We start from the raw sequence: 14592 nt of genomic DNA on the forward strand, positions 1-14592 counted from the left end.
GCAAGTTTTAAGACAGAAATCCACACATCTTGGAGTGTAATGTAGAGCCAGCTGGTTTAATTCAGCACTAATTCTGTGATTAACTCAATACCACAGTTGGCACAGCAGTTACACTCAGTAATGGCAGTGTTGCCAGATTGTTCGAGCTGCCAGGGCCTCAGCTTGTTGGCTAAAGATCAGGCGATTAACAAGCTAATCTGATTGACCTATAATTAGCCCTCCATCCCTGTGCTTGGACAGAGAGAGGCTGAGCTGCTCTGTAAAGCTCTTTACTTTGACTAGAGTGTGTAAGCAGATACCTTAGCGACCTGCAGAGGCAACACATCGCTAAATCAAATCATCACATCAGGATCTCTTTTATTTACCGAGGGAATAAAACAAAACATGGGGCAGGAAGGGAGTCACAACGAGGAGATGGACTTGGCTCAGATTCAGGAGCTGTGCCTCGTCTTCATGAAGGAGTGTCCGAGCGGAGCCCTGCACCTGCACGAGTTCAAGAGGATCTTCGGTGTGCCGAGCACCTCTGCAGAGGAGTCCCTCTACATGGAGACGATATTCCGCTCCTTCGACAAGAATAAGGTAGGGGAGACCGGGGATGGCTTCAACAAGAGTCAGAAAGATGCTGCAGGCAAGTTTGAATCCAGACAGAGTGAGCAGGACCTGAAGACAGAGCCTGGGGGTCAGGGTCCTGCTCACCCTTTTGGGATTTTAATTTGTACTTCTGCTGGTTTACTCGACTCTGTAGAGATCAGCCACTTAGAGATGCTCTCTCCAGCTCTGCTGTCGTTAGATGTTGCTCCAGTTTCCCCTCTCAGAGATGGTTGGGGGTCCAGTAGCTCCTCAGGCTGCTCTCAAGACCAGCCAGAGACCACACTAATGTTTGTACCACAGTGTCAACAGGCAGAGGGGGAATGAGACAGATTACTTTATGTGGAGTGATTTGGTATGATGTGTGATCAGGTTGTCCCTGATGTTGAGAATTCTATTCTGCTTTGATCCGCTCTATTCTTACGTTTTTACCACAGGGTCAACAGGCAGAGGAGGGTTAAACAGCATCTGTTACATGTGTTTATTGACTGAGTAAACAAAGGAAAGTCAATAACTCTGCATTCTGCACACAAACAGAAGACAACAGGGTGTTTTCTCTTCTCTTCTGTTCTAAAAGTCCCACTTGAACATTATTTGAAATTCAGAACTTTGCCTTTTGAGACAAAATCAGAGTGTGCTGCAACAATCCCTGAGACGTGCTGCAACATGTGACTTCTTCCATTTATATAAGCACTGTGAGAGTTATGCCATATGTTATCATGTTTAAAAAGTGAGGATGATAAGCAGATTGATTTAAGTTTTTAAGGCAATTCTTAACTTGCCCCCCTCGTATTTATGAGATTTTATTCATTTAAAAAATAAGCTACAATGGGTAAAAAGAGTTTTAGGTCCTCTGCTCCTGCAGCCTGGGATCTGCAGCAGGAGAGCCTGGGTTTGAGGGAGCTGGTCTCTTTAAATGTTTCTAAAGCAGACTGAAGGCGTTGGAGGAAGATGCATCAGCTTGTAGAAGCTTTGACTGATGACTTTTGTTTTGAAATTCATGATGTGTTGTCATCTTTTAGAATTCTGTGTTGTCTGTAACTTTCTTGGAACGTGCTGCTGACGATCTTGGCCAGGACACACTTGTAAAAGAGATTCCTAATCTCAATGTGGTTTTCCTGGTTAAATAAATAAAACAAAATAAGTTCAGTCAAAACAAAAATGTAAGAAGAAGAAGGTTCTGCAAGATCCTGAAGTAATCTCCTACTTTTGATCACTGGCACGATCGCACACCCATGAGAGAGATCTGCTGAATTCATCTTTGAGTTTGACCTCTAACGCTAAGATATTAAACAAGTGTTTGCATGTTTTTCACACAGGTGAGAGACATTTGAAGAGAGTGTTTAGTGTAAGGAGACACTCTGGCTGCATCGTGCACTCGTTTCTGGAAAGATAATCCCAGATGTAAACCTCTGGGGTCAAAAACTCATCACACGATCAATGCTTTCACGAAATCAACACAGATCAGGAGCTTCAACTTCATCAGCACAAGCCGTCCTGCAAGCTAGACAACTTACATTTGCATCTCAGCTAAATGTGAAGATGCCAAAAGTTTCTAAGGAATTCAAATGTATAAGGAAGTCCCTTAAGGGGCTCCGTCATGTTGAATCCATCCCCGGTCTCCCCTAAAAGAAGCATCACTTCCTCTCTGTGCAGTCAGATTTTGTTCTTTGTTGTGACTGTACCTCATATTTTTGTTCCCTCAGGATAACACACTTGATTTCCTGGAGTATGTCGCTGCTCTTCACTTGATCTTACGAGGGAATCTCGAAGACAGACTCAAGTGGTCGTTCAAGATGTACGACAAGGACGGGAACGGCAAGCTGGACAGGCAGGAGGTGAAGCGTATCATCAGGGTGAATATTCTACATCATGATAAATATTGATTTCACTGTGGATTGTTTAGGCGCATCTCAAACGGTCAAAGATTCCAGGTTTTATAACATAAATCCACTCATGATAGATTATATAAGTGACCCTGCCACAGGCTTACAGCTCATGTCCCCACACAGAGCATTAGTGAGGAGTGGACGGTCTATAAGGGAGCTTTTCTTAAAATAAACATCTTTGCTGAACTTTAAGCCTCCGAGTCAGAGGAGTAAAATTAGCCCACCTGCCCACCGTACAGCGTCCACCTGGGCTGACCTGCAAGAGAGGAATTAGGTTACAGTTATGGCTGTTATACAAGCAAGCAATGTTTGAGTCCTCATTTATTATAACTTCACATTTTATTCATTTAGCTTCTTAAAGCCTTCACAATAAAAACAGAGATTATAAAACCAACGAAACAACACAACACTTTATGATCACAGTTTTTCCTGATGTTGTTTATTTGTTTCAGTCTCGTTCATCTTCATCAAACTTTCACAACAATTAAAACACAAGGGTAACACAAGCTCTGTTCACACACGCACAAACTTCTTCAAATGTTCAGGGTGATGCACAAACAGCTGTAAATTTCACCCTGACTTAACCTGGACTTTTTACCTGGAATCCCTTCATCCACCTCACCTGACAGAGACACGTGTGAATGAACAACTTTACAGAGCTTTGGAGGCAAATTGCAGAAGTGCATGTGTGAAAGAGGCTTTAAAAACCACTAGTTGTTGGTAAATACAAAAAGGGTGAAGAGTGCAGGATGAATGAGGAAGTTAAGGAGCTGTGAGTTCTCTTCAAACTCTGAAGCAGAAATGAGGAACAAGGAGGGAGGTTAAATGAATGAAAGATGAGCTGATGATCATTGCATTTCATGTTTCTCACACAGATCATTTACAAAATCAAGCTCCAGAGGAACCAGGTCAACATGTCGCCGTCTGAGATCTGTGACAGGATCTTTGAGCTGGTGGATGTGAATAAAGATGGTACGTATTTCACACCTTGCATCAGAAAACGAGGGGAACACAAGAGGAGTTAAAAGACGACATGGCAGAGAGACACGTTAAAATGCAGTTTTGTCTTCATTGGATTTCAAGTGTCATGTTGTTTTGAGAGGGAATTTCTGGGCTTTATTTGTTTATGTATTTATCTATTTTTTAAAGTTATATTTTTTGAGCTTTCACACCTTTATTGACAGAGGGAGAGGACAGTGGATAGTGTAGGAATTTGGGAGAGATGGGGAAATGACGCCACAGGCAGGATTCAAACCCAGGGCACCTGCTACATGGCCTCGCAGCTTAACCACTCGGCTAAGTCCACGCCCCTGGGCTTTATTTTTACATATTTGCTTGTAAATGACCTACATTTGCAAAAGGCTTTTAATTTGCTGAAGTAGATTTTTGGTGCGTGCAGTTGCAAAAAAAAAAAGCTGCAAGAAAAGTCCTTTGTGCAAATGAGTCCAATGAAATTATGACACCATCTGACAACATTACAGACAGGATCCCTGCAGAGACCGAGCTTTTCATTCTGGACGACTTGGAGCCTCCAGACTCCTTCACCCCCTTCGGATTCATTAGTCTGATTTTGTTATGTGGGACTCTGGTGCAGCATTTTGAACCAGCTGGAGATGGTGAACAGAAGCCAGTATAGTGTTAAGTGTTGATATAAAAAAATACAGTTGTTGAGTTGATTTATAGTGTTATTAATGGTGGAATGTAAAGGGACATATATCTGGGTGTCATCGGCGTAACGGGGGTATCGTACATTACGGTTACTGATGATTTGACCGAGGGTAAGCAAAAACAGAGAGCAGTAATGGACCTAAAATCCAGCTTTGTGTTAGTCAGGTAGGATTATAATGAACTGAGCAGTGTCTTTGATGCCAACTCAGGAGTAAGAACATTAACTCAGGTCCAAACCGTCTTATTCCTAACCCTAACTAAGGAGCATGGATGCCTAAACATAACCTAACTGGCACTGATTCAAAATGTTCCACTGCTGGTTTTGCTGCTTTATTTTAAAACTATGTTATTGCTAACTTGACTGCACACGCTAAACTGAAGCTAGATTGGTACCTGGATTGTCTTCTCTGCTTTGTTTGCAGAATGTCGCACATAATGTGACCTTAAAGGACAAAAATCAAAACAAAGATGTGATTTTCTGTAAGACATCCATTGAAAAACCTCAGTTTGAGCACGTAAACATGTTGTTGTGTGTGTGGATAAATGCACAGTAATTAGATGTTCTCACAAATGGATTGGCACCGCCTCAATTAGCTGTACTTCTCCATGTCCAGACTCAGGTTAGAGCGCTGAAGTCAATCAGCTGCTCCTGGATGTGTGCCTAAATCTCACCTGAAAACCAGGGTCAACCGAACCTCTGCGTCAGCTTAGTGCTCAAACAAGATCTGCCTGTTGAGATGAGATCATTCTGATCCAATCAGATTTCACTGTTTTCATTTGATTCAGTGTTTGTTGTGTTCTCGTCTCCTCCAGGTCAGATAACTCTGGCTGAGTTCATGGAGGGCGCCCAGCAGGATGAATGGGTGATGAGGATGTTGAAGCTGGACGTGAACGCGACGGGCTGGGTCATCCAGAACGTAGGGAGGGTCCCGTGATGTTTCCCTGAGTGGGTTCAGAGCCCACAGCTTTTTACTTGAGTCTGACGAGGAGGAGCTGCCGTCTTCATCCCTCGTCTCTCTCGTCGTTGGTCTCCTTGCTGAGCGTCTCGTGTGCTGCACAGGGAGCTCGTTGCACTTTTTCACGGCTGCAGTCCTGCTGTGATTTTGACAGCAGGTCCGAGTCTGAGCCTTGCTGCATGCTGTGGATGAGCTAATGCCTCTATGTAAGGAAACCCATCAGTCACAGAGGATGTTTTATATGTAAATACACTCGATTTTTTATTTGTACATAAATTACTGGAGTTATTTTAGTTTAGGAGTCGATTACATGCATTCAGAGATTCATCAAAAATAATAAAAATACTTATTTATGTGATATAATTCCATTATTTCAACTATGCTGTTCCTTTTAAAGATGTTTCAAACACATGTATACCCAAATGTTTTGATTTTAAGTATCGTCTAATATTCCTCTGAGAGTTTTTTGCATCCATTTACTCTGTCTATTTTAAATGATAGAATCTGTGATGCAGATATTTCTGAGATTTTGTGTACTTATAATTCACTGTGCAATAATTAAAATGCATCCAGGAACCATAAAACAACAGAGCATAAAATAATTGATTTTTTATAAAAATGTAAATTCAATATTCCTGTTGAGAATTTGAAGGAGCTCATGTTGTTTCTTTATTAAATGTTGTTGCATTTGTTTTCTAAATAAAAGCATTTTTTACACACGCTTCTTTTTGTTTTCTTGCATGACTTTTGAACTCTGTGTTTTACTCCATCCTGCCACCAGGTGTCACCAAAGTCAGACCTGTTCAAGGCTTCAAACTTAATCCTCAGAGACTTAGTTTACACCATGAGGTCTCTACTGCTCCTCCTTGTCTGCAGGACTTCAGGTGGTGAAGACGACACAGTGCACCACATAGAAACTGATTTAAGTGTTCAATGAAAATCTTGTGTTTGAGGCAGATTTAGAATAGAGTAGATTTTTCTTATAGTCATTGCATCAGGTACAACGAAAGTGCAACTTATCATCAATGCAACATAAAAAAAGGAGCCATAAAAAGATCAAATGATGCAAAAGAGCAACACAATGAGAAATAAATGTGACTCAGTAGGTGGTCGAGTAAGTGCAAAAGGCTAATGTGCACCAATAGAAGTCAGAGAAGGCAGTCAGAGGGGGGATTTAGAGCTGCTCAGACTCTGAGGATAATACTGTTCTCCATCCTGGAGGTGCAGAACGGTAAGTCTTGATGCCAGATGGAAGGAGCTCAGGTAGGGATATGGGGGAGTGGGTCCTTGCAGATCAATCAATCAATCAATCAATCAATCAATCAATCAATCAATCAATCAATCAATCAATCAATCAATCAATCAATCAATCAATCAATCAATCAATCAATCAATCAATCAAGCAAGCTTCATTTATAGAGCACCTTTCATAGAAATTAAATGCAATCTAAAGAGCTTTACAGCGATGTAATTAAATAAAAATCTAATATATCATACAACATAAAACTAAATGGATTTAGAAGCAGAGACTGATGCACAACAATTGCAATTAAATGTTCATAAATAAAGAAAAAAGGGAAATATTTAAGAAATAAGAACATAAAATATAAAACATAAATATTTAACAGAATAAAAAAGTCTAAGATAAATAAAAACATTGAAAATAGTGATTAAAAATGTTATTTAAATAACAGAATTGAAGGTTTAAAAATAAATAAAACAGTAGAATATAAAATAAATATAAAGTGACATAAAATGATACATAGCCTAAATTAAAGCCAGACTAAATAGATGGGTTTTTAATTTACTTTTAAAAGTCTGAATATCTCTATCAGCTCCTCTCAGATCCTCCAGCAGGCTGTCCCATCGTCTCTGAGCGTCGTGGCTGAAAGCAGTGTCTCTTAAAGGGGACATATCACGCTTTTTTCATCAACATATATTGGTCTAAGAGGTCCCCAAAACATGTCTTTAAAGTTTATGCTCAAAAAAACACTTTGAAATCAGATTTTGGTCTGCCTGAAAAACCCTCTTCTTCAGTCCTCCTCAGAACAGTCTGTTTTCTCTCTGACCACGCCCCCTCAGGAAGTGGATGTGCCTCGGCTCTCCAGCACGTTGATCTAATGTTTACATGTTGGCTGAATATACACGGCTGCTCACAGACCCGCGTTACTTCAACCCTCTGAATCTGATCCAGAATCTGATCCTGACGGAGAGGCGCCTGCAGCAGGACCTTTCTGAACCATTGGTCACAGATTTAGTGTTTCTTGTTGTTTTATTTGTCAGTATGTCGACGTGTGTCTTGGTACACAGCTACAGCTACAGCTACAGCTACAGCTACAGCTATGAACATGTAGCTATGTGGCTATGCCAATTAGCGCTAGCACTTATCCATGATAAATAAAAATCATCCACTAGATCTTCAAATCTGCAGACGTGGGGAGTAAAACCGACCTTTGTGTTTATTAAGACAGCCTACAACTAGCATGCCTCCCTCCTAAGCTCCTTGTTAGCACACATTTGTGCAGGTAATGAAAAACGGGGGAGGGATTCAGTATTATTTTATACAGTCTATGGGCTGAACAAGCTCCGAGCTCTGACTCCGTGACAGACTGGATATTGTTGTTACGTAACAAAAACACAGGAGTCTGAAACGGCTCGTTTCACACACATTTACAGAAAGGTGGAGAAATCAGAACGGGGCAGAATGGATTTTTTTCATTCTCGGGGGGTTTGTAGACAGGGAAACATATTTCAGGTAAAGAACCATTAAAAAGTCAATTTTGCATGATATGTCACCTTTAAAGCTTCTGTTCTCCTCTGAGGAACGGCTAAAAGAGAGGAGCCGGAGGATCTGAGAGGCCTTCCTGGTTCTTACAATAAAAGCATATCTGAGATGTAGTCTGGTGCGAGGTCATGCAGCGCCTTAAAAACTAATAAAATAATCTCAAAATCAAAATGTAAAGACTTTAAAACAAACGTAATGTGTCTCTCTTTCTGGGGTTTGTTCAAACTCGTGCTGCAGCATTCTGAATTCATTGCATTACAATTAAGCCTGCTGGTTATAAAAGTGTGCTTTAGTCTCTCTGTGTTGCTCAGAGGGAGAAACAACCTCATTTTAAAAATGTTCTTTACATGATAAATTGCTGTTTTTGTGATTTTGTGATTTAAAATTAAAATCAGAATCAAATAAAACACCTTGGTTTCTTGCTTCTTGCGTCTTGGTTTGGGTTAAGTCCAAGAACATTTAGTGTAGAGGCCAGTTTCTCCCTCTGAGTCTTTGAATGATAAGTCTGTTTTGTCCTGGTTGAGCTGTAAAAAGTTTTGTCTCATCCAGGCTTTAATATCTGAAATGCAGTTTAATGCAGTGAGAGCTGGGAGCTGGATTACAACCTGCTTAAGAGCCTTGCAGCGGAGTAAAGATGCATTGTGTGAGCATGCTCTCTGTGTCACTGCAGTTCCTCAAATGTCCACTTGAGGCTGTCTCCAAAAGTGAGACCACCCCCATTGAGCCCTATATTAAAACTCAAACTAGGCTCCAGCCCAGAGGAAAATTTTACTGCTCAAGGCTTTCTCTTCTAAGTCTCGGGAGACAAAATTGAGATTCTCATTTCAGCCTCAATCAAGTTTCAAATTGTTCTCATTAGTTTCTCCTAAAATTCACCAGGAGAAATAGTTGAGACCATGACATGAGTCTTATCTGAGACTTAAATGAGAGATCTCATTAATGGTTCATTTTCTTCTCTTTTTTTAAACATATTTTTGGTCTTTTTGCCTTTATTTAACAGGACAGCTGAAGAGAGACAGGAAATGTGGGGAGTAGAGAGCGGGGGACGACATGCAGGAAATGGTTGACTGGCTGGGAATCGAACCCTGCGACAAGGACTGTAGCCTCTGTATGTGGGGCGCTTAGACCGCTAGGCCACCAGCGCGCAACAGAATCCTCCCCTTTAATTGTAATAATCTTGCTAAATCCGGTCGGCCCTTTTGCGGCCCATATGTTAAATAAACGGTCTGTCATACCTGGGATGAAATCTCTATCTGTTGCAATTTCTCTCAAATCCACTAAATCTTTGTGAAGTGGTTTTGTTCCAAACAGACTTGTAAAGGAAGGACCAGACTGTGAAGTCAAAGAAGAGATCATTTCACATCTAAATATCTGATCTTGAAGTGGTTCAAATGTTTTAATGAGAATTGTAAGTTTGTAGACAATTGCATTGAAATCTTAATTTTGCAGGGCTCTATAAATGTTGATGAAAAGATGAGCTCAGGCTCTTTCTTTGCTCCATCTGAGCTCAACTTGAGCCACAAAAACTGAGTCTGACTAAAACAAATGGATGAGGTTAGATTAAGAGAGCTCCCTGATTTCTCCACCTGAGCTCAAAAGGAGTCACAACACCTGAGAAATACCTGAGAACCATTTCAGATTCTGACCAGATCTCCTTTTGAACTGAAAGGGAGACTAAGCTGAGACTTTTTAAAACTTTTTTTTCTGGAGGCAAGAATGAGAAACAGGAGACATAATCTATAGTCTCATTTAGCTTTCAAACAGATCTCATTGTTGTCTAGGAGACATAAATGAAACACTTTTGAGAGCTCCTCTCTAAAATTATTTTCCTGTGGGAGTCCATAATCCGGCTTTTTGTTCAAACTCTGATGCTCGATTAATCTTCTCTCTTCAGTTAGAGTCAATCTTGAATCCCTCTCTTAGATGAGTCTACTGAATCAGTCACATCTACAGAAACCACTGAAGTCCAGATCTTGGCTGCTGTGCGCTCTGTTTGTAACAGCCACACCTCAAAGGATCCAAAGTTTCACTAAGATCTCACCCAGGCTTTGACGTCATAATATCTGTTAATCTCCCTGAGAGCTCAGAGGTGGCCTTTTGTCTCTGGGGCCAATCCGCTCAGCCGTCCAACAGCCAAACGAGCTGTCGCTTACTGACAAATACATTAAAGCTCAGAGGGGAGTTAATCGGGAAGGATGTGTAGTTGCTCCAAGGGAGCTGAGGAAAGAGAAATATTGAACAGAAAAGAAGAATTCTTGAGAAGGATTTGGGGAAGATCACAGAAACATCAATTCGATTTATCCTGCGGGTTACCTTGAAATAGACGAAAGGTTGCAGAAGCCATGGGTTCATGGCTGGAGCACGGAGTAGAGTTCACTCCGCTGTAGGTCTTTCATCACTTTAGACACTTTGAGTTTCTGCAAACAACACCATGGGCCAGGGACAGAGCGACCCAGAGAGGGAGGTGACTCTCCAGAACATCCAGGAGCTCTACAGGAAATTTGCGAGCGAATGTCCGAGTGGAAACCTTCACTTACACGAATTCAAGAAGATCTTTGGAGTCAACAGCAGCTCCTCGGAGGAAGAAGCTGCATACATGGACAACGTGTTTCGATCTTTTGACACGAATCAGGTAAGAAAGCTGCGTCTTATGTTTTAACACCTTGAGTTAAGAAGACAGAGAAATGTTCTACATCTTATTGCAAAAATTGGCAGCCATTTTTACTCGCTACTATCAATGAAGTCCTCATGATTGTAGTATCTTCTGTTAAGATTCATATCTGGACCTGTCATGTCAGTGTGGCTTATCTAAAGGCTGATGTATCCTCCGTGTCCGTGTGCTCTGCAGGACGGTCACATAGACTTCATGGAGTACGTTGCAGCGGTGCATCTGGTGCTTCGTGGAAGACTGGAGGACAAGCTGAGGTGGTCGTTTAAAGTTTACGACAGAGATGGAAACGGCTGCCTCGACAGACAGGAAGTGCGAACCATAGTGAAGGTGAGTTCAGTTCATTTATCGATGTCAGAAACCGTTTGGGAATACTTTGCACGGTCGGCATGCTCCAACAGGACAGATTTCAGTCATGAAGTGCAGATCCACTTCTAATAACACCTTAAAGCCACTCTGATGAATACAGCTTTACAGTGATGCATGCAAACATGGATTCAGACTAAGACAACTTTACTGATCACAGATACTGAAAGGCAGCAGAAAATGTCTCCTCGGCTGATTTCAGTCGGTTTTCATCCTTTAAACACGTTTTCTCTTCCTGCAAAGAGGAAAAACTCAGATATTCACAAAGTTTGAGATACATGAAAGGTTGTTTGTTTATCTAAAAGAGATTGTTGGTTTAAAATTCAATGAGGCGGCTTTAATTTAGGGGTTCAGCCATGCAGGGTGGGTCGTTCTTGAAGCTAAGGACAGGTACTGTAAACTGAAAATGAGGTTACAGGTAACAGAGTCAACAGTTTGATTGCAGAGATTCTCTGGTGTGCAAACTTGCTTCAGATTGAAAGTTGGGGTACCTGTGTGACTCAGTGGATAGAGCATGCACCTAAAGTTCAGAGGCTATACTGTCCTGATCACAGCATCTCTGGGCTTGACTCCAACGCTAGACCCTCTCTTGCTCGTTTTTCACCTCTGTCCCACTGGAGTACATCAGTTGTATCTCTCCACGCTCTGATATAACCTCCTGTACAAGGTTTTGGAAAGTTCTGCCTCACGCACTTGGTAAAGTTCAATCTCGTAGCCCGGCTGTTATCGTCTGACAGCAAGATATGAAGTGATGGTCGACTTTTTCAAATGCATCCAGCACTCAGTGATGAAGGACTTTGTGCAGAGACTTCCTTTTCAAACATTACCATAGCTCCCTTGAGTAGTAAGAATGAAGCTGCAGCTAAGAGATGATGCATCAGAGCAGATCGTGAGCTGCAGATGCATGCAGATATCAGTTTGAAGGGATAAATTAAAGGTGAATCATGGTTACATCATCGCCAATGGATTCTTAGATTGCATTTCACTCACACCAATGGATGCAATCCCTGGTGTTACAAATAGATATCAAATTCAGAGTAAACACAAGATGATTGTGATATGTAATGAAGCCTAGTGCATGACTCCTAATGACCCCCACAACTGGAGATAGACGGGCAGCTAAAGCCGATACATCACTGGGGTTATCAAGTGGACGCTTCATCAGCAGTGTTTTGTAAACTCAGACACCTCAGAGAGGTTTAACAGTTAGCCCTGTGTCCCAGAACCACACCCGTCCATGCCAGCTCCTACTGCCCATCATAGGACACATCTCCAGCATCACATCTCTGTGCATGCATGCTCCAGGTAGTGCCAACACCAATACTTTCTACGTTAAAACATGACCTCTAATGACCTCTAATGACCTCTAATGACCTCTAGTGACCTCTAGTGACCTCTAATGATCTTCAAAACAAGAGAGAGGAGTCTGTGCATGGAGATGTTAGAAAGAAGTCAGAGAAGGCAGAGCCAGGATGAGAAGTGTGCTCAGGCTAGGGCTTCCCCTCGCTGGGTTTGGGTGTACGCTCTACCTCCCCCAACTCCCTCAGAGAGAGAAGACAGAGAGAGGAGTGTATGGAGAGATGTCAGGAAGAAGACAGGGAAGAGGAAGTGTGTTTGGGCCAGAACTCCCAACTTATGTGTTTCATCTAACTAGTGATGTTGCGCCTCAAATTATCTGAAAGTCAAAGTTAACTCACAGGACTGAAGCTCCACCTCCTGAGTGTATCCAGTGACCCTACTAGACCCTGATCCCACACACACTTTGTCACGTGCAGAAACTTTAACATTAGAGACGTTTCTTAACCATTTGAAGTCAAAGAGTCTCTCTTTTTTGTTTGCATCCACTCAGATCATCCAGAAGTTAAAGAAACACAACGACCCGAGCATCAAGGAGACAAACATCGAAGACGTCTGTGACAGAATATTTGAACTGGTGGACAAGAACAGAGACAGTAAGATCCATAAAACCTGTCTGCGTTTGTTCTCCTGCTTCTTGTCTGGTTGTTGTTTGAGTTTTTCTGATTGTGTGTCCTCCTGCTCCTCCTCCTCTTCAGGTCAGATCTCTCTGGAGGAATTCATCGAGGGGGCGAATAAAGACCCGTGGGTGATGGATCAGCTCAAACTGGACATCAGGCCCAGTGATTGGTTCATTCAGCAGCAGGACAAGAAAACCTGACGACCTGTCGCTGGGGACTTGGTCAAACTTTGCCTTAGATTTTTAAAGTCCCTTCTTTTTTGAACTCACAGGAACATCAGAATTTCTCTCACGTGTTTGGAGGAATAATCTGTGAGATGTTTTGGACGTGAGGACGTTTGGATTCAGGGACTGTGAACATCTGAACTAACCGGCCATGAATTGAAAGAGCCGGAGATCTCCTTCGTTTTAAAGTTTTCTAACATGTTTGGCAGCGGCTGCATGAAGGACAGAACCTGACGGCCAAACGTTTCCCTCCTGGTTTACCTGCAGATCATCAGTGCTGCAAAAAGACTTACAGAAAATGGAACTTGTGTTTAAACTCTATGCTAATCTTTACATTATGCAATATTTATTAATCCCAGTTTGTGTCACTGCATTGCATCATCTTGACAATTTCCACAAGTATGCAAGAATGACTTTGCAGCTGCACCGTCTTGTTTTCATGTCGCACACTCGTTAACTTTCTTCCTGAAAGAGGAAATCATCAACATCAGGGATGCTGGATTGGGTTTTCTGCTGTCTGCAGATCTCTGGACGATCTCTCTTCACGACGTGTCTGCTTTAAAACCAAACACACGTCGGTGTGTCGTCTGAAAGGTCCTCTGAGTAAAAGGGATGACACAGGAAGTGCAGGAGGAAAGGATGAAAGAGAGTTTGTGAGTTAAATGAGAGCGAACATAAAAACCAGAAGAGAAAGTCAGAGATGATCTCAGCTGTTGTTTCTGATAATCTTTGAAATAAAAAATAAGCAAACAACACGAGAGTTTGTTTTCTTTGAAGCGTTTACTCGGCTTCGTTATTCCAGGAGTCATTTCTGCAGGAGCACGTAACTGTGCTTTCCCTTCAAGCTCATTAGATGCTTTACTCCAGCTTCTATCTTATACATGAGACCTCACAGACCTCATGGGAGCGTTCACTGTATGGATTTAGCCTGACTCTCTATTTTTAGCCTTTAAGGCTCTTTGCCTCACAGTATGTTACATGTTACAGTTTCAAAGTTATGCTTTTAGAAACCACACTGACACATATTTGAAGTTTTGCTGAGTTTAAATGAACACTACTTAAAATTCAAGGAATGATTGTAGTTTATTTTTCACACTCAATGTTTTATAAATCCATTTTTTTCCTTCATATCGTTTGAAAATCAACTTAGAATGAGTCCTGCATCTATAATGAAACACACATGCTTTTATTGTTGTGCGTCTTCTGTCAGTTTTGCAGTTCTAGGTGCAGATATGTTCTAAAAGTCGACCCCGGCGTGTGACCGTGACGGGTGGGGGTGCATGTTTGTGCAGGTGATGGATATCATACCATTAGGCAAAGAGTCTTAAAGGCTAAGATTAGTAAGACGGGCTAAAGCCGTACAGTAAAAGGTCCCAGGTGGTCTCAATAACACGGCTTTAGCGAGGAGCTTCCACGGTTATCTGAATAAGTGCAGACGAGTCTGGGACGAAGTGTACTTTAATTGAAATGTA

The 14592-nt window shown here is 41.7% G+C and overlaps 2 protein-coding genes across 2 annotated transcripts; both read left to right on the forward strand.

Annotated features, from left to right (window-relative positions):
• The first annotated feature begins 298 nt into the window (after positions 1-298).
• On the forward strand, positions 299-5417 carry guca1g (guanylate cyclase activator 1g). The gene is made up of 4 exons (XM_034680629.1): positions 299-579; positions 2295-2444; positions 3353-3449; positions 4959-5417. Exons 1-4 carry the CDS (start codon positions 385-387, stop codon positions 5078-5080), a joined length of 564 nt encoding a protein of 187 aa, XP_034536520.1. The 5' UTR covers positions 299-384; the 3' UTR covers positions 5081-5417.
• Positions 5418-10050: 4633 nt separating this feature from the next.
• Positions 10051-13859, forward strand: LOC117810664 (guanylyl cyclase-activating protein 2-like). Its single transcript, XM_034680591.1, has 4 exons — positions 10051-10518; positions 10735-10884; positions 12770-12872; positions 12975-13859. The coding sequence occupies exons 1-4, from the start codon at positions 10318-10320 to the stop codon at positions 13094-13096; spliced, it is 576 nt and encodes a 191-aa protein (XP_034536482.1). The 5' UTR covers positions 10051-10317; the 3' UTR covers positions 13097-13859.
• Positions 13860-14592: the final 733 nt, after the last annotated feature.

Source organism: Notolabrus celidotus, chromosome 3 (genome assembly GCF_009762535.1).
Source record: "Notolabrus celidotus isolate fNotCel1 chromosome 3, fNotCel1.pri, whole genome shotgun sequence".
Classification (NCBI taxonomy): Eukaryota; Metazoa; Chordata; class Actinopteri; order Labriformes; family Labridae; genus Notolabrus; species Notolabrus celidotus.

What these genes read in the sequence shown, in the direction of transcription:
- LOC117810664 (XM_034680591.1), top strand. Translation starts at nt 10,318, where the DNA reads ATGGGCCAGGGACAGAGCGACCCAGAGAGGGAGGTGACTCTCCAGAAC. An exon ending in AAGTGCGAACCATAGTGAAG is followed by an intron (nt 10,885 to 12,769) that starts GTGAGTTCAGTT and finishes GCATCCACTCAG; the next exon opens with ATCATCCAGAAGTTAAAGAA. An exon ending in GGTGGACAAGAACAGAGACA is followed by an intron (nt 12,873 to 12,974) that starts GTAAGATCCATA and finishes CCTCCTCTTCAG; the next exon opens with GTCAGATCTCTCTGGAGGAA.
- guca1g (XM_034680629.1), top strand. Translation starts at nt 385, where the DNA reads ATGGGGCAGGAAGGGAGTCACAACGAGGAGATGGACTTGGCTCAGATT. An exon ending in AGGTGAAGCGTATCATCAGG is followed by an intron (nt 2,445 to 3,352) that starts GTGAATATTCTA and finishes TTTCTCACACAG; the next exon opens with ATCATTTACAAAATCAAGCT. An exon ending in GGTGGATGTGAATAAAGATG is followed by an intron (nt 3,450 to 4,958) that starts GTACGTATTTCA and finishes CGTCTCCTCCAG; the next exon opens with GTCAGATAACTCTGGCTGAG.